Source organism: Echiichthys vipera, assembly GCF_963691815.1.
Source record: "Echiichthys vipera genome assembly, chromosome: 19".
In the NCBI taxonomy this organism is placed as follows: domain Eukaryota; kingdom Metazoa; phylum Chordata; class Actinopteri; order Perciformes; family Trachinidae; genus Echiichthys; species Echiichthys vipera.
In genome coordinates this window covers 3485893-3508924 of record NC_139844.1, presented here as the reverse complement: position 1 = coordinate 3508924, position 23032 = coordinate 3485893, and the positions used below count along the sequence as shown (strand labels likewise).

The window sequence follows — 23032 nt, the reverse complement described above, 5'->3', positions numbered from 1 at the left end:
CTGCACAGGTTTCGGTCAGTAGTCAGTGGTGCATTCACTGCACAGTAAACAAGTGTTGGAGTTTTCAGCTTCTGGACAACAAATGAGCACAGACATGTAGAGGCGTGGCTCTTCTAGTGTGTACTGAGGGATAGACAGCACTTGGAGCCAGAGGAAGTTTCAGTCTTTCTTCTCTCTGTCCAGAAGCAGCAGTAGTTTGCGTCTGGGAGAGTCTCCTACCGGGGAGATGGTTTCTGAGAGAGACGCTCCACCTGCAGGCTCAGTCCCCTGGGTGTTGGAGGCAGCAGAGCTCCCTGTTAGAGCACTGACGTCAGTAGGAGAGGAAGCCTTGCTGGGTGAACTGATGAGACTTGCTGTGTCATCCATTTCAATGACCTCAAAGTCTGCGTCGTTCCACTGATCAGCTTCGTTGTCCTGCTCCTCATCCTCCTCTTCCTCTTCGTCATTGGCTCCTGAGTCCAGCAGTGCCTGACGGTATTCGCTGTCATCTGCGTCAGGTCGGCCCCTGATGCGAGGTTTCCTGCTCTGGCTGCTGGGGGCTGAGGCCAGCTTGTACATGACCGGGAAGAGGATGGATGTAAAGGTGGCAGTGATCAGCGACAGGTACATGAGCAGCGGCTGGTCATGGAACTTCCCCAGAAGGAAGCCTACCAGAGCAGGAAGCACCATCTCACCCAGTGCCGCCCCCACCACGAAGGCTGCCGCCGTGTGGCCTGTCACTGTGGTGTACTGCTCCACCCAGGATATGCCGCTGGGGAAGGTGGTTGCCATGGAGGCGCCGTACAGACCAGTGCACACCCACAGGGCCACAGACTCTCTGCTGAAGAGGCAGAGCAGCAGAGAGGACACAGTGGAGCCAACCAGGCTGAGCAGGATCATGGTGCCCGGGTACATGCAGGCTGCAAAGAAGATGGCCAAACCCCTGCCGGCAGCAAACGTCGCCCAGAACAACGAATTCAGCCCAGCTGCCTGGGACTGATGCATGTGGGCATAGTCCTTGGCGTAGGTGAAGATGAAGGAGCCGTATGCTACCTCAGCACCTACGTAGGCAAAGAAGAAGAAGAAGAGCAGGCCAATAAGAGCGATGTGATGTTTGGCCACCAGGGGCTTTCCCGACGATGGGCGGGCTTTGTCACGAGACGTGCTGCTGCGACAGTAGAGGATGAAGAAGAGGAAGGAGATGAGAAAGACGAAGGAGCCGATGACAATGTAGGCCCACATGGATTTGAGGGTGCTGCTCCTGCTGTGGATGTAGCGGATGATCATGTGAGCGTCAGGGGCTTTGGTGATCTGTTCTGTCGTCACAGGAGGTGTAGAGTTGGTTGGTAGGACTCCGGAGCTGCTGTTGCCGTCAGATCCAAACAGCAGCTTGGCTATGATCGGAGACACAAAGGCCCCGGCCGCAAAGCTGAAGTGCAGAGCCTGCATGTGGGGGCCCGCCTGCTCACCCCACGTGTTCAGTATGAGGACATTACCACCTGACGGACAGAGAAAGCCATGTGTATTAGCAGGGACCTCCTAAATGAAATGCAGCTATCATTAATGATATCTTTTACACCTGTTCCTTTCCTGCTATGAGTCAAACGGTCAATGAGTCAACTACAGCATGTGATGACACTATAACTGATGATTTGAGAGAATGATTTGAGTCTTCTTCTCCTCTACACTAAATAACAGCTGGGGCCTGCTGCTCCTCCCTGAAGGACCACACGCAGGAGACCAGGGAGGAAGTAGGGCCAACATTTCCCAATTTAGCGGCTTCATAATAAAAGCTTTTGAATAACAAAACAAGGGGAGACTTTTATTGTGAAGAACTAGAGAGAACTGATTGAAGGCTCTGCACACCAACACAGATTAGAGTTGCTGAAGTCAACGTCCATGTACACAGACCTCTCCATATACACACTCCATAGACCTCTTTGACTCATCATAGCAGAAGAACATTAACAATGGCTCAGTTTCATCAAGTGTCACAGTGAGCCAACATGGTATCAAATACACAAGGGGGCACACTGTCTGTTCTAAATGAGTTCTATTCTAAACCATACAGGAGCAAGATGCCCAACCCTAACAAGTTCAACAAAGCTAAGGGACAGATTCAGAATACATCGATCAAAACAGCTCTAATCAGCCAAACAGAAGCCTGTGAGGATTACCAATACCTTTGATACCTGTAAGGCTCCATATAAAAACCAACATTAAATATTAAACAATACTATACATACTCACTCCATGTAAGTAAGTCTTGTATCATTTGCTCATGTTAAGAGTTTTCTTACCTGTATCCAGAATACCCATAGACATCCCAATGCTGGACATGAGCCCAGTGAGCAGCAGAGCCTGCTTACAGAAAGGGATGGCACACATTCCAAACGATGTGACCAGCATAGAAAAGCCTGAAGGGCAGATAATCAGAGATAAAGATGTGTAAAGAGTCACAATGTGCAGACCAAAGACATCTTTGTCACAAAGCAGAGCTGTAAAGTGAGAGCCCCTAGTAAAACAGCTACGGCACATGTGGATGAAGGCTCACCTAACAGGAGATGGGGGTTCATGCAGTCGAAGAGAATGCCCCCTAACAGAGAACCGCCGATGTAGCCCGCAGAGCGGCCGATGAAGATGTAAGAAATGTTGCTGATGTTTTTCTTCACGTTCACAGCCAGGTCCTCGAACGTGGGGCCAAGAACAGAGATACTCATCCCCTGGAAAAACAGGAGATCAGCAGGAGTTACAATGAGAGGGTAAAGTTAGTGTGTGACCAGGTTTCTGCATGTTAAAGAAGAAATATCTACCCCTGGAAACTGTTTTACCTATTTAGCACATGCTAGATACAATGAGCCTTCTGGTGTTGAGAGAGACATTAACATCTGTGCTCCTTTCATCATTTCATCACTGAATATGCACAAAAAAGCTTAGGACTGACAATGAAATTGGACTTTTATGTCAAAGTAAGCCTTTGACTACAAAAGAGAAGGTACAGTGGCAGTGTTCTGTTTCAGGGTGTTTCTTAACAACCACCCCACTCTTTCTCAGAAGACCCCACTCATGGCTCAGCTTCTTTAACCCCATGGTTTGTACGCTGAACCGAGGTGTTGCTGAAATAACTACGCCTGTGTGTGTCTTACTTGTGTAAAATGGAGGAAGTACCGTTCCAGAAGTAAGCCGTCCCTCAGGTGCATGCTGATGGATGTTTGATAACATGGTTGAAGAGCAAGTTCTGCAACTCTGTGAGTCCTGTGTGAGCAGGATACTGCAGCACACAGGATATCTCCCTGCTGCTGCTTACAACTCACCTGGTGTTGACTGATAGCCTGACTCTGGGGCAGCGGTGAGCCCAGCTTACTTATCAAGATGTCACTGTGTGAATGTTTTGTCCCTGTGCCTTTGTAACAACAGTGGCACACACACGTAACTGAAGGTTGGCAGTTATTACAGTGTCTGAGAAGAACTTGTTCTGTTCTGCGTGGTTTCATCATAGCCCCGGGTGGGACACCATCACACCAGACCAACGCCACCTGCATATAATCCACCCGTGCTGCGCTATTAACACTTAAACACGGTGTAGTGAGGAAAGGCGCACACGCACACACACGCACACGCTTCTATAAACACGCACGCACGCACGCACGCACGCACACACACACACACACACACACACACACACACACACACACACACACACACACACACACACACACACACACACACACACACACACACACACACACACACACACACACACACACACACACACACACACACACACACACGTACCAAGCCCAGGAAAGATGCACAGAGCGCGAGCGTGACCACCCAGCGGCCGCACTCTCCATACCCCCTCCTTCTTCCGCCGACCACTTCCACCCGCTCGTCCCCCGGGTTGCTCGTCTTCTTGACCGCCTTCAGCACACTCTTCAGCCCTCTCCCGGTGTCCTTCTTCTTGTCAAACAGGGTGTCCTCCTCCTGGTCGTCGTTGTCGTCGTCGTCGTCCTCCATGCTGGCGAAACGAACGTGCTTCTTTTTAACGGCGGTCTCTCGTGCGGCGGACGACGACATACCTGTGCGTTTCCTACGATGACGGTGATGTTGAGCTGTCACCGGGCCGTCAGCAGCTGCTAACAGCTGCTAACACCCGACCACCGGCTTCTTGTCGTTCCTGCGCTTCCTTGTGTGAAGATCTGTCGTTCGAATGAAGTCAGTCGTGTTTCTAACCGCTGTCCGGTTCAGCGGGTACCTGCCGCAGCCGCCCGCGGGTCCCTGCATACGCTGACAGCCTGACAGCCATAGACATAAAGAGTAGACGCCTCATCGAACGTTGGGCCTATTGGCGCTGACGAGCGGTGGAGCCGCCATCTTGGCCCGGTCGCCCGCTCCACTCAGTGTAAGGACAGGACACGGTTCAGCGTATTTTAATATTCACAGTGGGATTAACAGTAATAGAATATTCTGATATATGATATATGTGATGTATGATAGGTGTTTTGCAAACACTATAAATATAAACACAACAAGAGAAATCATTTATAGAGTATTAATAGGCTGTATTTCATACATGAATACATAAATCTCTCTCTCACTCACTCTCTCTCTTTCTCTCTCTCTCACACACACACACACACACACACACACACACACAAACACACGCAAGCACACACACACACACACACACACACTCAGAGAAAATTAAAATACATATAAATCAAGAGTATCAATACAATTAGGTCAGAGAGAGAGAGATGACATTTTGGACACATCTAAATACAAGTCAAACAGACACACTTTCATTTAAAGCACTAAAAAAAAAGCAAGAGCCGAACCCTATATGTTTATAAATATTCAGAAATGATCCATGCTCTGCCAGTCGCATAGTCGTGGTAGTGGAGAGGAGAGGGAGGGTCCACATTTGAGCGAGTGTGTGTGGTATAAAAATATATATAACATTTTGTTAAATCGATCATTTTCACACTGTTTTGTTCTTGCACAGTTACCAATTTGAGTGTAGCTCTAATTGGTAAAGAAAGTGATGTTGTAGGAGTACTTTGTATAGTATCTAAAATGACTGTGTCCTTTGTTTTTGGGCAAGGTCTAATTATGTGAATGTCTTCTTTATTACATATTTTAATTATGTAGTAATTGTATTTAATGTGCAAACAAAAACACGGGGCATAGTTCAGTAATATCCATTTTAAATTATACAAACCATTTAAGATTTTTCCTTAGTTAAATAAATGTATGATTTTTTCTTTTCAGACTGTTTCAACTTCTGTGGTACAACTGAACCAAAAAAGCCTGGACTCATCAGTTCTGCTTTACAAACATGTGACGTTCGTCCTGCTTTAAGTGGAGATGTGGAGAACCAAGTAAAAATGTATGGAACATTTTGTTCAGCTGTGAGAATATCGGGCACAGAGTGGAAATACATGTTCACGCTTGCCTCGTAAATCTCTGATTCATTCTTTATAATAAACCCCACATCATGTTGCTCCTGTTTGATGAAACAGTTTAACAGCAAAGGATATTGGTCAGATTCTGCAACTTCTCCTTTGATAGTATAAACTTTAAAAAAAAAAAGTGACATGACATGAAAAATTATCTCATAATTCATCCCAATGTCATGTTCAATATTTAAAAAAACAAAACTGAGAATATCTGAGGTGACCTGAGATTAACTGTCTCTGAAGTGTCTTCCTCTCATGAAACCACAGCGCATCCTCCGCTGACCTACTGCTGGAAATGTGCAATCCATTTACACTAGACCACATGTACGACAACCCCTCTCCTCCCTGCTTCTCCTTTCATATCTACACAGGCACACACACACACACACACACACACACACAGGCTTGCACACACACATCTGGCCGGGGGGTAAATTAACTAACATTCCCACAGAGGCTAATCTCCACGCCTCTACTGTGACAAGATAATAATAATAAAATAAGGGACAGCAGCTCCTCTGGCAGCTAAATATTTATCTACCTGCCACAGCCTGAGGGACTCACTATAACATTCAAAAATGCATGGATTTATGTATAATTGTTTAAAACTGTACTGTACCGTACTGATTATGAATTGTAATATTGTAATATTAGATTAGAGCAGGAATACGCTGCACAGTGCTCTGGCATCTTGTTCCTTCTGCTGCTCAACTCATAGGCTCAACGAGTCACTCATAGAACTTATCTGGTAGGATGACCGATCCAAGATGGCGGCCGCATTTCTCGCGGCCCAACGTTCGATGCGGCATCTACTCTTTATATGTCTATGCTGACAGCGATGGCTGCTGGATGTTAGCAAAGATCGTCTAATGACGCGAAGGCTCACTCAGTGTATACAAACGACCCACCTTCCGGATTCAACAATTTAGTCATTCAATAAAGATTTACTAAAAAAAAAAAAAAGGACCCATTTTTCAGGTGACGTAAAGAAATACTATGTGGCAGAACTACTACATACATAATTATGTAACAATAACTTAATTTCTGTGTATGTATTTATGATTGATTGTTCTATTTGCTGCCCTTTACTTGGTGTAATTAAGTGCTCTCTCTTCCTAAATTTACCTGTCATTATACTTTCTGATGTAATGGTCATTGGCCGCCTTATATATACTTTATTCTCTTTGCCAAATACAAAGCCAACTTGTTCTAAAATGTTTGCATTTTATTTGTGAAACTATGCAAATAAAGTTTAAAAGAACAAACAAATACATATACTTACTAATTCTGCAAGAAACATTTCCTATCCATAAACTAAATCCAAACTTTAATCTCTTCAAAATTTAATTTCAAAATTACTTTGAGTCTATCCAAATTATTAATAATAATAAATGTATTTATATCGCTGTTATATTACAATATTTTCTTAAGGAAATGTAATAATATAGCCCACTTTTTAAGGTTCATATCTTTGTATGTATCTATTTATGCCTTATTTTGTATGCCTTTTTACTTTGTTGTGTATTTAAGTGCTCTCTTTTCCTAAGTAGACTTCTATTGTCATCATTTTACATTGTAATGTTCATTGAAAGGAGAGCTGACTGCCTTATATACATTTTCTTCTTTGTCAAGTACAATGCTGAAATGTTCTACAAATGTTTGTATAATGGTATTTGTGAAAATATGCAAATAAAGTTTTAAAAAACTACATACATAGTAATTTTTATTTATGAATTATCATCATCATCAAACATAAGCTGCAGCGAGCATTAGTCGCTCTTTTTTGTTGGACTGCATTCTTTTTCATCACATACATTGGTGGATTCAGGGCCGGTCCACATGGAGACGCGTTTTCCTTTAACTGCACAACTTCAGTCTGGTTTTGTCGACCATCCACACACAGCCGGTGTTATCAGAGTCTGAAAACAGGATCTTTTGAAACCAGGTCCCAGAGTAGGAAGATTTGAGAATGCCCCCCATGGCGTTGTGGTCTGGTGAAACCTCATACTTTGTTAAACGATGGCGTCATCGCCCCTCCTCAGACCTCTGACCCTGCGGCGTCACATAACAACAACAGTGCTGCTGCGTGAGAGGAGAGAGACGGACCGAGAGACTATTTACTGAACTGGACTCTGAGCCACATGCACTAACACCAGAAACAGGGACACATTTCTCTCTAGGATGGAGGAGGATTTGGGAAGTCTCCAGATTTGGAGAGAAACTCTCCAGTGTTTGTATTCTCCACAGCGTCTCCCCGTCTCTTCTTCTCTGTTGTTGGTGTATTTCTGTGGCAGTTCCAGCTCTACATCCAGGCCTGACATGTGTACTACAGCGCTTTAGTCGGTTTCACTGGTTTCATGTGGACGCTGATATTTCTTGAGCCCAGTCTGTGAGGATGGAAAACTTTTTAAGAACTACAGAGAAAAAAAGGTTGTTTTCGATCGTGTGGACGTACGCTAAGCCACAGGGTTTCTAGAGCTAATAGCCACAGTGCAGCTGAATAAACCTACCAGTCCATCTCTGACCCCAGATAACTCCCTCTGCACAGAATATACCCTCACCATGCGTTGTAGCTTGGCCAAAGTGTCATCAAGGGTCGCACTAATTCGACGTGTTGCTGGTACTAGCTGGGGTGCAACTGCCAAGGTGCTTCGAATATCAACACAAGCTCTCGTCTTCTCCACAGCTGAATACTGTGCCCCAGCCTGGTGCAGAAGCCCACATATTACAGCATATGTGCACCCGTATTAGAGCATGTATGCGCCCATATATTACAGCATATGTGCGCCCATATATTACAGCATGTTTGCGCCCATATATTACAGCATATGTGCGCCCATATATTACAGCATGTTTGCGCCCGTATTACAGCATGTCATCATCTCATCTTCATCTGCTTATCCGAGGTCGGGTCGCGGGGGCAGCAGCTTTAGCGGGGGACCCCAAACTTCCCTTTCCCGGGCCACATTAACCAGCTCTATATGGGGGATCCCTAGGCGTTCCCAGGCCAGTGTGGGTCGCTGGTGACCTCAGCTGATGAGGTAATCGGGCGGTGGAAGGAGCACTTTGAGGAACTCCTTAAGCCGACTGACACACCCTCTTTTGTAGAAGCAGAGCTGGAGGCTGATGGGGAGTCATTGTCAATATCCCTGGTGGAAGTCACTGAGGTAGTCAAACAACTCCACAGTGGCAAAGCCCCAGGGTTTGATGAGATTCGTCCAGAAATGCTGAAAGCTTTGGGTTTGGAGGGGCTGTCTTGGTTGACACGTCTCTTCAACTTTGAGTGGAAGTCTGGGAAAGTGCCAAGGGAGTGGGAGACCGGGGTGGTGGTTCCTCTGTTCAAAAAGGGGGACCAGAGGGTGTGTGCCAATTACAGGGGTATCACACTACGCACACTAATGCACCCATATATTACAGCATGTGTGCGCCCATATATTACAGCATGTGTGCGCCCATATATTACAGCATGTGTGCGCCCATATATTACAGCATGTGTGCGCCCATATATTACAGCATGTGTGCACCCATATATTACAGCATGTGTGCGCCCATATATTACAGCATGTGTGCGCCCATATATTACAGCATGTATGCGCCCATATATTACAGCATGTGTGCGCCCATATATTACAGCATGTGTGCGCCCATATATTACAGCATGTATGCGCCCATATATTACAGCATGTGTGCGCCCATATATTACAGCATGTATGCGCCCATATATTACAGCATGTGTGCGCCCATATATTACAGCATGTGTGCGCCCATATATTACAGCATGTGTGCGCCCATATATTACAGCATGTGTGCACCCATATATTACAGCATGTGTGCGCCCATATATTACAGCATGTGTGCGCCCGTATATTACAGCATGTATGCGCCCGTATATTGCAGCATGTGTGCGCCCATATATTACAGCATGTGTGCGCCCATATATTACAGCATGTATGCGCCCATATATTACAGCGTGTGCGCCTGTATTACAGCATGTATGCACCCATATATTACAGCATGTGTGCGCCCATATATTACAGCATGTGTGCGCCCATATATTACAGCATATGTGCGCCCATATATTACAGCATGTGTGCGCCCATATATTACAGCATATGTGCGCCCGTACTACAGCATGTGTGCGCCCATATATTACAGCATATGTGCGCCCGTATTACAGCATGTATGCACCCATATTACAGCATGTGTGCGCCCATATATTACAGCATGTGTGCGCCCATATATTACAGCATGTATGCGCCCATATATTACAGCGTGTGCGCCCATATATTACAGCATGTATGCGCCCGTATATTACAGCATGTATGCGACCGTATATTACAGCATGTGTGCGCCCGTATATTACAGCATGTGTGCGTCCGTATATTACAGCATGTATGCGCCCGTATATCACAGCATGTATGCGACCGTATATTACAGCATGTGTGCGCTCGTATATTACAGCATGTATGCGCCCGTATATTACAGCATGTATGCGCCCATATATTACAGCATGTATGCGCCCATATATTACAGCATGTGTGCGCCCATATATTACAGCATGTATGCGCCCATATATTACAGCATATGTGCGCCCGTATTACAGCATGTGTGAGCCCATTTATTACAGCATATGTGCGCCCGTACTACAGCATGTGTGCGCCCATATATTACAGCATATGTGCGCCGGTATTACAGCATGTGTGCGCCCATATATTACAGCATGTATGCGCCCATATATTAGAGCATATGTGCGCCCGTACTACAGCATGTGTGCGCCCATATATAACAGCTTATATGCGCCCGTATTACAGCATGTATGCGCCCATATATTACAGCATATGTGCGCCCGTATTACAGCATGTGTGCGCCCATATATTACAGCATGTATGCGCCCGTATTACAGCATATGTGCGCCCATATATTACAGCATATGTGCGCCCGTATTACAGCATGTGTGCGCCCATATATTACAGCATGTATGCGCCCGTATTACAGCATGTATGCGCCCATATATTACAGCATATGTGCGCCCGTATTACAGCATGTGTGCGCCCATATATTACAGCATGTATGCGCCCATATATTACAGCATGTGTGCGCCCATATATTACAGCATGTGTGCGCCCGTATTACAGCATGTATGCGCCCGTATTACAGCATGTGTGCGCCCATATATTACAGCATATGTGCGCCCGTATTACAGCATGTGTGCGCCCATATATTACAGCATGTGTGCGCCCGTATTACAGCATGTGTGCACCCACATATTACAGCAAATGTGCGCCGGTACTACAGCATGTGTGCGCCCATATATTACAGCATATGTGCGCCCATATATTACAGCATGTGTGCGCCAATATATTACAGCATGTATGCGCCCATGTATTACAGCATGTATGCGCCCATATATTACAGCATGTGTGCGCCCGTATTACAGCATGTATGCGCCCTTATTACAGCATGTATGCGCCAATATATTACAGCATGTATGCGCCCATATATTACAGCATGTGTGCGCCCATATATTACAGCATGTATGCGGCCATATATTACAGCGTGTATGCGCCCATATATTACAGCATGTGTGCGCCGATATATTACAGCATGTATGCGCCCATATATTACAGCATGTGTGCGCCCATATATTACAGCATATGTGCGCCCGTACTACAGCATGTGTGCGCCCATATATTACAGCATATGTGCGCCCGTATTACAGCACGTATGCACCCATATATTACAGCATGTATGCGCCCGTATTACAGCATGTATGCGCCCATATATTGCAGCATGTATGCGCCCGAATTACAGCATGTATGCGCCCGTATATTACAGCATGTATGCGCCTATATATTACAGCATGTATGCGCCCATATATTACAGCATGTATGCGCCCATATATTACAGCATATGTGCGCCCGTATTACAGCATGTGTTCGCCCATATATTACAGCATGTATGCGCCCATATATTACAGCATATGTGCGCCCGTATTACAGCATGTGTACGCCCATATTTTACAGCATGTGTGCGCCCATATATTACAGCATGTATGCGCCCGTATATTACAGCATATGTGCGCCCGTATTACAGCATATGTGCGCCCATATATTACAGCATATGTGCGCCCGTACTACAGCATGTTTGCGCCCATATATTACAGCATGTATGCGCCCATATATTACAGCATATGTGCGCCCGTATTACAGCATGTGTGCGCCCATATATTACAGCATGTATGCGCCCATATATTACAGCATATGTGCGCCCGTATTACAGCATGTATGCGCCCATATATTACAGCATGTATGCGCCCATATATTACAGCATGTATGCGCCCATATATTACAGCATGTGTGCGCCCATATATTACAGCATGTATGCGCCCATATATTACAGCATATGTGCGCCCGTATTACAGCATGTGTGCGCCCGTATTACAGCATGTGTGCACCCACATATTACAGCATATGTGCGCCGGTACTACAGCATGTGTGCGCCCATATATTACAGCATATGTGCGCCCATATATTACAGCATGTGTGAGCCCATTTATTACAGCATATGTGCGCCCGTACTACAGCATGTGTGCGCCCATATATTACAGCATATGTGCGCCGGTATTACAGCATGTGTGCGCCCATATATTACAGCATGTATGCGCCCATATATTAGAGCATATGTGCGCCCGTACTACAGCATGTGTGCGCCCATATATAACAGCTTATATGCGCCCGTATTACAGCATGTATGCGCCCATATATTACAGCATATGTGCGCCCGTATTACAGCATGTGTGCGCCCATATATTACAGCATGTATGCGCCCGTATTACAGCATATGTGCGCCCATATATTACAGCATATGTGCGCCCGTATTACAGCATGTGTGCGCCCATATATTACAGCATGTATGCGCCCGTATTACAGCATGTATGCGCCCATATATTACAGCATATGTGCGCCCGTATTACAGCATGTGTGCGCCCATATATTACAGCATGTATGCGCCCATATATTACAGCATGTGTGCGCCCATATATTACAGCATGTGTGCGCCCGTATTACAGCATGTATGCGCCCGTATTACAGCATGTGTGCGCCCATATATTACAGCATATGTGCGCCCGTATTACAGCATGTGTGCGCCCATATATTACAGCATGTGTGCGCCCGTATTACAGCATGTGTGCACCCACATATTACAGCATATGTGCGCCGGTACTACAGCATGTGTGCGCCCATATATTACAGCATATGTGCGCCCATATATTACAGCATGTGTGCGCCAATATATTACAGCATATGTGCGCCCGTACTACAGCATGTATGCGCCCATATATTACAGCATATGTGCGCCCATATATTACAGCATGTGTGCGCCCATATATTACAGCATATGTGCGCCCGTACTACAGCATGTGTGCGCCCATATAATACAGCATATGTGCGCCCGAACTACAGCATGTGTGCGCCCATATATTACAGCATGTATGCGCCCATATATTACAGCATGTATGCGCCCGCATTACAGCATGTATGCGCCCATATATTACAGCATGTATGCGCCCGTATATTACAGCATGTATGCGCCCATATATTACAGCATGTATGCGCCCGTATATTACAGCATGTATGCGCCCATATATTACAGCATGTGTGCGCCCATATATTACAGCATGTGTGCGCCCATATATTACAGCATATGTGCGCCCGTACTACAGCATGTGTGCGCCCATATATTACAGCATGTATGCGCCCATATATTACAGCATGTGTGCGCCCATATATTACAGCATGTGTGCGCCCGTATTACAGCATGTATGCGCCCATATATTACAGCATGTATGCGCCCATATATTACAGCATGTGTGCGCCCATATATTACAGCATGTATGCGCCCATATATTACAGCATGTATGCGCTCGTATATTACAGCATGTATGCGCCCATATATTACAGCATGTATGCGCCCATATATTACAGCATATGTGCGCCCATATATTACAGCATATGTGCGCCCATATATCACATCATGTGTGCGGCCATATATTACAGCATGTGTGCGCCCATATATTACAGCATGTATGCGCCCGTATATTACAGCATGTGTGCGCCCATATATTACAGCATGTATGCGCCCATATATTACAGCATGTGTGCGCCCGTATATTACAGCATGTATGCGCCCGTATATTACAGCGTGTGTGCGCCCATATATTACAGCATGTGTGCGCCCGTATATTACAGCATGTATGCGCCCGTATATTACAGCATGTATGCGCCCATATATTACAGCATGTATGCGCCCGTATATTACAGCATGTGTGCGCCCGTATATAACAGCATGTGTGCGCCCGTATATTACAGCATGTATGCGCCCATATATTACAGCATGTATGCGCCCATATATTACAGCATGTATGCGCCCGTATTACAGCATGTATGCGCCCTTATTACAGCATGTATGCGCCCGTATTACAGCATGTATGCGCCCGTATTACAGCATGTATGCGCCAATATATTACAGCATGTATGCGCCCGTATTACAGCATGTATGCGCCCTTATTACAGCATGTATGCGCCCATATTACAGCATGTGTGCGCCCGTATATTACAGCATGTATGCGCCCATATATTACAGCATGTATGCGCCCGTATTACAGCATGTATGCGCCCTTATTACAGCATGTATGCGCCAATATATTACAGCATGTATGCGCCCGTATTACAGCATGTATGCGCCCATATATTACAGCATGTATGCGCCTGTATTACAGCATGTGTGCGCCCGTATATTACAGCATGTATGCGCCCATATATTACAGCATGTATGCGCCCGTATTACAGCATGTATGCGCCCTTATTACAGCATGTATGCGCCAATATATTACAGCATGTATGCGCCCGTATTACAGCATGTATGCGCCCATATATTACAGCATGTATGCGCCTGTATTACAGCATGTGTGCGCCCATGTATTACAGCATGTATGCGCCCATATATTACAGCATGTGTGCGCCCGTATTACAGCATGTATGCGCCCTTATTACAGCATGTATGCGCCAATATATTACAGCATGTATGCGCCTATATATTACAGCATGTGTGCGCCCATATATTACAGCATGTATGCGCCCATATATTACAGCGTGTATGCGCCCATATATTACAGCATGTGTGCGCCGATATATTACAGCATGTATGCGCCCATATATTACAGCATGTGTGCGCCCATATATTACAGCATATGTGCGCCCGTACTACAGCATGTGTGCGCCCATATATTACAGCATATGTGCGCCCGTATTACAGCACGTATGCACCCATATATTACAGCATGTATGCGCCCGTATTACAGCATGTATGCGCCCATATATTGCAGCATGTATGCGCCCGAATTACAGCATGTATGCGCCCGTATATTACAGCATGTATGCGCCTATATATTACAGCATGTATGCGCCGATATATTACAGCATGTATGCGCCCATATATTACAGCATATGTGCGCCCGTATTACAGCATGTGTTCGCCCATATATTACAGCATGTATGCGCCCATATATTACAGCATATGTGCGCCCGTATTACAGCATGTATGCGCCCGTATATTACAGCATATGTGCGCCCGTATTACATATATGTATTACATATATGCATATATTACAGCATGTATGCGCCCGTATTACAGCATGTATGCGCTCATATATTACAGCATGTATGCGCCCGTATATTACAGCATGTGTGCGCCCATATATTACAGCATTTATGCGCCCATATATTACAGCATATGTGCGCCCATGTATTACAGCATGTGTGCGCCCGTATATTACAGCATGTATGCGCCCATATATTACAGCATATGTGCGCCCATATATTACAGCATATGTGCGCCCATATATCACATCATGTGTGCGGCCATATATTACAGCATGTGTGCGCCCATATATTACAGCATGTATGCGCCCGTATATTACAGCATGTGTGCGCCCATATATTACAGCATGTATGCGGCCATATATTACAGCATGTGTGCGCCCGTATATTACAGCATGTATGCGCCCGTATATTACAGCGTGTGTGCGCCCATATATTACAGCATGTGTGCGCCCATATATTACAGCATGTATGCGCCCGTATATTACAGCATGTATGCGCCCATATATTACAGCATGTATGCGCCCGTATATTACAGCATGTGTGCGCCCGTATATTACAGCATGTGTGCGCCCGTATATTACAGCATGTATGCGCCCATATATTACAGCATGTATGCGCCCATATATTACAGCATGTATGCGCCCGTATTACAGCATGTATGCGCCCTTATTACAGCATGTATGCGCCCGTATTACAGCATGTACGCGCCCGTATTACAGCATGTATGCGCCAATATATTACAGCATGTATGCGCCCGTATTACAGCATGTATGCGCCCTTATTACAGCATGTATGCGCCCATATTACAGCATGTGTGCGCCCGTATATTACAGCATGTATGCGCCCATATATTACAGCATGTATGCGCCCGTATTACAGCATGTATGCGCCCTTATTACAGCATGTATGCGCCAATATATTACAGCATGTATGCGCCCGTATTACAGCATGTATGCGCCCATATATTACAGCATGTATGCGCCCGTATTACAGCATGTGTGCGCCCGTATATTACAGCATGTATGCGCCCATATATTACAGCATGTATGCGCCCGTATTACAGCATGTATGCGCCCTTATTACAGCATGTATGCGCCAATATATTACAGCATGTATGCGCCCGTATTACAGCATGTATGCGCCCATATATTACAGCATGTATGCGCCCATATATTACAGCATGTATGCGCCCATATATTACAGCATGTATGCGCCCATGTATTACAGCATGTATGCGCCCATATATTACAGCATGTGTGCGCCCGTATTACAGCATGTATGCGCCCTTATTACAGCATGTATGCGCCAATATATTACAGAATGTATGCGCACATATATTACAGCATGTGTGCGCCCATATATTACAGCGTGTATGCGCCCATATATTACAGCATGTGTGCGCCGATATATTACAGCATGTATGCGCCCATATATTACAGCATTTGTGCGCCCATATATTACAGCATATGTGCGCCCGTACTACAGCATGTGTGCGCCCATATATTACAGCATATGTGCGCCCGTATTACAGCACGTATGCACCCATATATTACAGCATGTATGCGCCCGTATTACAGCATGTATGCGCCCATATATTGCAGCATGTATGCGCCCGAATTACAGCATGTATGCGCCCGTATATTACAGCATGTATGCGCCTATATATTACAGCATGTATGCGCCCATATATTACAGCATGTATGCGCCCATATATTACAGCATATGTGCGCCCGTATTACAGCATGTGTTCGCCCATATATTACAGCATGTATGCGCCCATATATTACAGCATGTATGCGCCCATATATTACAGCATGTGTGCGCCCATATATTACAGCAGATGTGCGCCCGTACTACAGCATGTGTGCGCCCATATATTACAGCATATGTGCGCCCGTATTACAGCACGTATGCACCCATATATTACAGCATGTATGCGCCCATATATTACAGCATGTATGCGCCCATATATTACAGCATATGTGCGCCCGTATTACAGCATGTATGCGCCCATATATTGCAGCATGTATGCGCCCGAATTACAGCATGTATGCGCCCGTATATTACAGCATGTATGCGCCCATATATTACAGCATGTATGCGCCCATATATTACAGCATATGTGCGCCCGTATTACAGCATGTGTTCGCCCATATATTACAGCATGTATGCGCCCATATATTACAGCATGTATGCGCCCGTATATTACAGCATATGTGCGCCCGTATTACAGCATATGTGCGCCCATATATTACAGCATATGTGCGCCCGTACTACAGCATGTTTGCGCCCATATATTACAGCATGTATGCGCCCATATATTACAGCATATGTGCGCCCGTATTACAGCATGTGTGCGCCCATATATTACAGCATGTATGCGCCCATATATTACAGCATATGTGCGCCCGTATTACAGCATGTATGCGCCCATATATTACAGCATGTATGCGCCCATATATTACAGCATGTATGCGCCCATATATTACAGCATGTGTGCGCCCATATATTACAGCATGTATGCGCCCATATATTACAGCATATGTGCGCCCGTATTACAGCATGTGTGAGCCCATTTATTACAGCATATGTGCGCCCGTACTACAGCATGTGTGCGCCCATATATTACAGCATGTATGCGCCCATATATTAGAGCATATGTGCGCCCGTACTACAGCATGTGTGCGCCCATATATAACAGCATATGTGCGCCCGTATTACAGCATGTGTGCGCCCATATATTACAGCATGTATGCGCCCGTATTACAGCATATGTGCGCCCATATATTACAGCATATGTGCGCCCGTATTACAGCATGTGTGCGCCCATATATTACAGCATGTATGCGCCCGTATTACAGCATGTATGCGCCCATATATTACAGCATATGTGCGCCCGTATTACAGCATGTGTGCGCCCATATATTACAGCATGTATGCGCCCATATATTACAGCATGTGTGCGCCCATATATTACAGCATGTGTGCGCCCGTATTACAGCATGTATGCGCCCGTATTACAGCATGTGTGCGCCCATATATTACAGCATGTATGCGCCCATATATTACAGCATGTATGCGCCCGTATTACAGCATGTGTGCGCCCATATATTACAGCATATGTGCGCCCGTATTACAGCATGTGTGCGCCCATATATTACAGCATGTGTGCGCCCGTATTACAGCATGTGTGCACCCACATATTACAGCATATGTGCGCCCGTACTACAGCATGTGTGCGCCCATATATTACAGCATGTGTGCGCCCATATATTACAGCATATGTGCGCCCGTACTACAGCATGTATGCGCCCATATATTACAGCATATGTGCGCCCATATATTACAGCATGTGTGCGCCCATATATTACAGCATATGTGCGCCCGTACTACAGCATGTGTGCGCCCATATAATACAGCATATGTGCGCCCGAACTACAGCATGTGTGCGCCCATATATTACAGCATGTATGCGCCCATATATTACAGCATGTATGCGCCCGCATTACAGCATGTATGCGCCCATATATTACAGCATGTATGCGCCCGTATATTACAGCATGTATGCGCCCGTATATTACAGCATGTATGCGCCCATATATTACAGCATGTATGCGCCCGTATATTACAGCATGTATGCGCCCATATATTACAGCATGTGTGCGCCCATATATTACAGCATGTGTGCGCCCATATATTACAGCATATGTGCGCCCGTACTACAGCATGTGTGCGCCCATATATTACAGCATGTATGCGCCCATATATTACAGCATGTGTGCGCCCATATATTACAGCATGTGTGCGCCCGTATTACAGCATGTATGCGCCCATATATTACAGCATGTATGCGCCCATATATTACAGCATGTGTGCGCCCATATATTACAGCATGTATGCGCCCATATATTACAGCATGTATGCGCCCGTATATTACAGCATGTATGCGCCCATATATTACAGCATGTATGCGCCCATATATTACAGCATATGTGCGCCCGTACTACAGCATGTGTGCGCCCGTATTACAGCATGTGTGCGCCCATATATTACAGCATGTATGCGCCCGTATTACAGCATGTGTGCGCCCATATATTACAGCATAAGTGCGCCCGTATATTACAGCATGTATGCTCCCGTATTACAGCATATGTGTGCGCCCATATATTACAGCATAAGTGCGCCCGTATATTACAGCATGTATGCTCCCTACTACAGCATATGTGTGCCCATATATTACAGCATGTGTGCGCCCGTATTACAGCATGTGTGCGCCCGTATATTACAGCATGTGTGCGCCCATATATTACAGCATATGTGCGCCCATATATTACAGCATATGTGCGCCCGTACTACAGCATGTTTGCGCCCATATATTACAGCATGTATGCGCCCATATATTACAGCATATGTGCGCCCCTATTACAGCATGTGTGCGCCCATATATTACAGCATGTATGCGCCCATATATTACAGCATATGTGCGCCCGTATTACAGCATGTATGCGCCCATATTACAGCATGTGTGCGCCCATATATTACAGCATGTATGCGCCCATATATTACAGCATATGTGCGCCCGTATTACAGCATGTGTGAGCCCATTTATTACAGCATATGTGCGCCCATACTACAGCATGTGTGCGCCCATATATTACAGCATATGTGCGCCCGTATTACAGCATGTGTGCGCCCATATATTACAGCATGTATGCGCCCATATATTAGAGCATATGTGCGCCCGTACTACAGCATGTGTGCGCCCATATATAACAGCTTATATGCGCCCGTATTACAGCATGTGTTCGCCCATATATTACAGCATGTATGCGCCCATATATTACAGCATATGTGCGCCCGTATTACAGCATGTGTACGCCCATATATTACAGCATGTGTGCGCCCATATATTACAGCATGTATGCGCCCGTATATTACAGCATATGTGCGCCCGTATTACAGCATGTGTGCGCCCATATATTACAGCATATGTGCGCCCGTACTACAGCATGTTTGCGCCCATATATTACAGCATGTATGCGCCCGTATTACAGCATGTATGCGCCCTTATTACAGCATGTATGCGCCAATATATTACAGCATGTATGCGCCCGTATTACAGCATGTATGCGCCTGTATTACAGCATGTGTGCGCCCATGTATTACAGCATGTATGCGCCCATATATTACAGCATGTGTGCGCCCGTATTACAGCATGTATGCGCCCTTATTACAGCATGTATGCGCCAATATATTACAGCATGTATGCGCCCGTATATTACAGCATGTGTGCACCTATATATTACAGCATGTGTGCGCCCATATATTACAGCATGTGTGCACCTATATATTACAGCATAAGTGCGCCCATATATTACAGCATATGTGCGCCCATATATTACAGCATATGTGCGCCCATATATTACAGCATATGTGCGCCCGTATTACAGCATGTGTGCGCCCATATATTACAGCATATGTGCGCCCGTACTACAGCATGTGTGCGCCCATATATTACAGCATGTATGCGCCCATATATTACAGCATGTGTGCGCCCATATATTACAGCATGTGTGCGCCCGTATTACAGCATGTATGCGCCCATATATTACAGCATGTGTGCGCCCATATATTACAGCATGTATGCGCCCATATATTACAGCATGTATGCGCCCGTATTACAGCATGTATGCGCCCATATATTACAGCATGTATGCGCCCGTATATTACAGCATGTATGCGCCCATATATTACAGCATATGTGCGCCCGTACTACAGCATGTGTGCGCCCGTATTACAGCATGTGTGCGCCCATATATTACAGCATGTATGCGCCCGTATTACAGCATGTGTGCGCCCATATATTACAGCATAAGTGCGCCCGTATATTACAGCATGTATGCTCCCGTATTACAGCATATGTGTGCGCCCATATATTACAGCATAAGTGCGCCCATATATTACAGCATGTGTGCGCCCATATATTACAGCATGTATGCGCCCATATATTACAGCATGTGTGCGCCCGTATTACAGCATGTGTGCGCCCGTATATTACAGCATGTGTGCGCCCGTATTACAGCATGTGTGCGCCCGTATTACAGCATGTGTGCGCCCGTATATTACAGCATGTGTGCGCCCGTATATTACAGCATGTGTGCGCCCATATATTACAGCATGTGTGCGCCCGTATTACAGCATGTGTGCGCCCGTATATTACAGCATGTGTGCGCCCATATATTACAGCATATGTGCGCCCATATATTACAGCATATGTGCGCCCATATATTACAGCATATGTGCGCCCATATATTACAGCATGTGTGCGCCCATATATTACAGCATATGTGCGCCCGTACTACAGCATATGTGCGCCCATATATTACAGCATATGTGCGCCCATATATTACAGCATATGTGCGCCCATATATTACAGCATATGTGCGCCCATATATTACAGCATATGTGCGCCCATATATTACAGCATGTGTGCGCTCATATATTACAGCATATGTGCGCCCATATATTACAGCATGTGTGCGCTCATATATTACAGCATATGTGCGCCCATATATTACAGCATGTGTGCGCCCATATATTACAGCATATGTGCGCCCGTATTACAGCATGTGTGCGCCCGTACTACAGCATGTGTGCGCCCGTATATTACAGCATGTGTGTCAGAAGCACTCCTGCTTAAATAAACGGAGTCTCTTCGGAGACGAGAGGTGAGGCACGGACAGCGCAGCCTCCCTCCAGATTGCGCAATCACTCACAAACTGGATTGAGCGCGTGCAGAGGGCGCGTGCTTGTACCCATTTCTGTGTATGTTTCTAATATGATGGTTGAGGATACTTTTATGTAATAAAAGCATACGTCTTCTTTTCCATGGTGTTCAGTAATGTATTTTACGTGTGTGTGTAATATTTACATCTTATTGATGTGACATTAATCCACAGGGAAAATGCTGCCTTGAGGCAGGCAGTACCTCTGCCTCAAGGAGGGTGGCGATAGTGAGCAGCCTGATAGCCTGCATCCAGCCAGGTCACGGTGAACTCTGACCTGTGTGCAAAAAGTAAACACAGAAGTGTGCTGTGCGACGCTGTAGAGCTTAGAGACAAGCTGTCATTTCTCGCCCTGAAAATGGAGGATTTGATTTCTAAACTAAGACATTTTTCAAAGCTGGACTTTCAGTCAAAGCAAGAAGTCATTTACAAGTAAAGGTAAGATATACTGCAATATACAGTGGCACTATGTTTTAAAATGGTTTTCAGCATCCTATTCGCTCCTATTCTCTCCTGTTCTCTCATCCTATCCTATTGGCATCCTACTGTATGTTTGTAAATCTGACTTGTGAGTCAGTGCCTCCCCAACCCTCACCCTCACTGCACGTCACTGAACAAAGCCGACCTGTAGATGATCTGAAACTAATGAAGCTGCTGTAGAATGGTGTTAGGTTACCATGGTTACCTTTGGCTGTGCAACTGTGATTCTCATTTATTTAATTTTTTTCCATACGTGTCGTCTACATTTGATTTATGATTTATTTTTATTGATCATTATTTTATTTATTTACAGTCTGTTTACTCCATCTCTACTGTTCCTGTCTGTAGAGTTACAGGTTCACAGTTATTCATTTAATTCTCCATCTCTACTGTTCCTGTCTGTAGAGTTACAGGTTCACTTATTCATTTAATCATCCATCTCTACTGTTCCTGTCTGTAGAGTTACAGGTTCACTTAATCATTTAATTCTCCATCTCTACTGTTCCTGTCTGTAGAGTTACAGGTTCACTTAATCATTTAATTCTCCATCTCTACTGTTCCTGTCTGTAGAGTTACAGGTTCACTTATTCATTTAATCATCCATCTCTACTGTTCCTGTCTGTAGAGTTACAGGTTCACTTATTAATTTAATTCTCCATCTCTACTG

General features: G+C 45.4%; 1 protein-coding gene across 1 annotated transcript; it reads right to left on the bottom strand.

Annotated features, from left to right (window-relative positions):
- Window positions 1–159: 159 nt before the first annotated feature.
- On the bottom strand, window positions 160–4223 carry mfsd4b (major facilitator superfamily domain containing 4B; the record flags this gene model as incomplete). Its single annotated transcript, XM_083933998.1, has 4 exons — window positions 3775–4223; window positions 2534–2702; window positions 2280–2396; window positions 160–1478 (listed from the first exon to the last, which is right to left on the bottom strand). The coding sequence occupies exons 1-4, from the start codon at window positions 4054–4056 to the stop codon at window positions 160–162; spliced, it is 1887 nt and encodes a 628-aa protein (XP_083790124.1). The 5' UTR covers window positions 4057–4223.
- Window positions 4224–23032: the final 18809 nt, after the last annotated feature.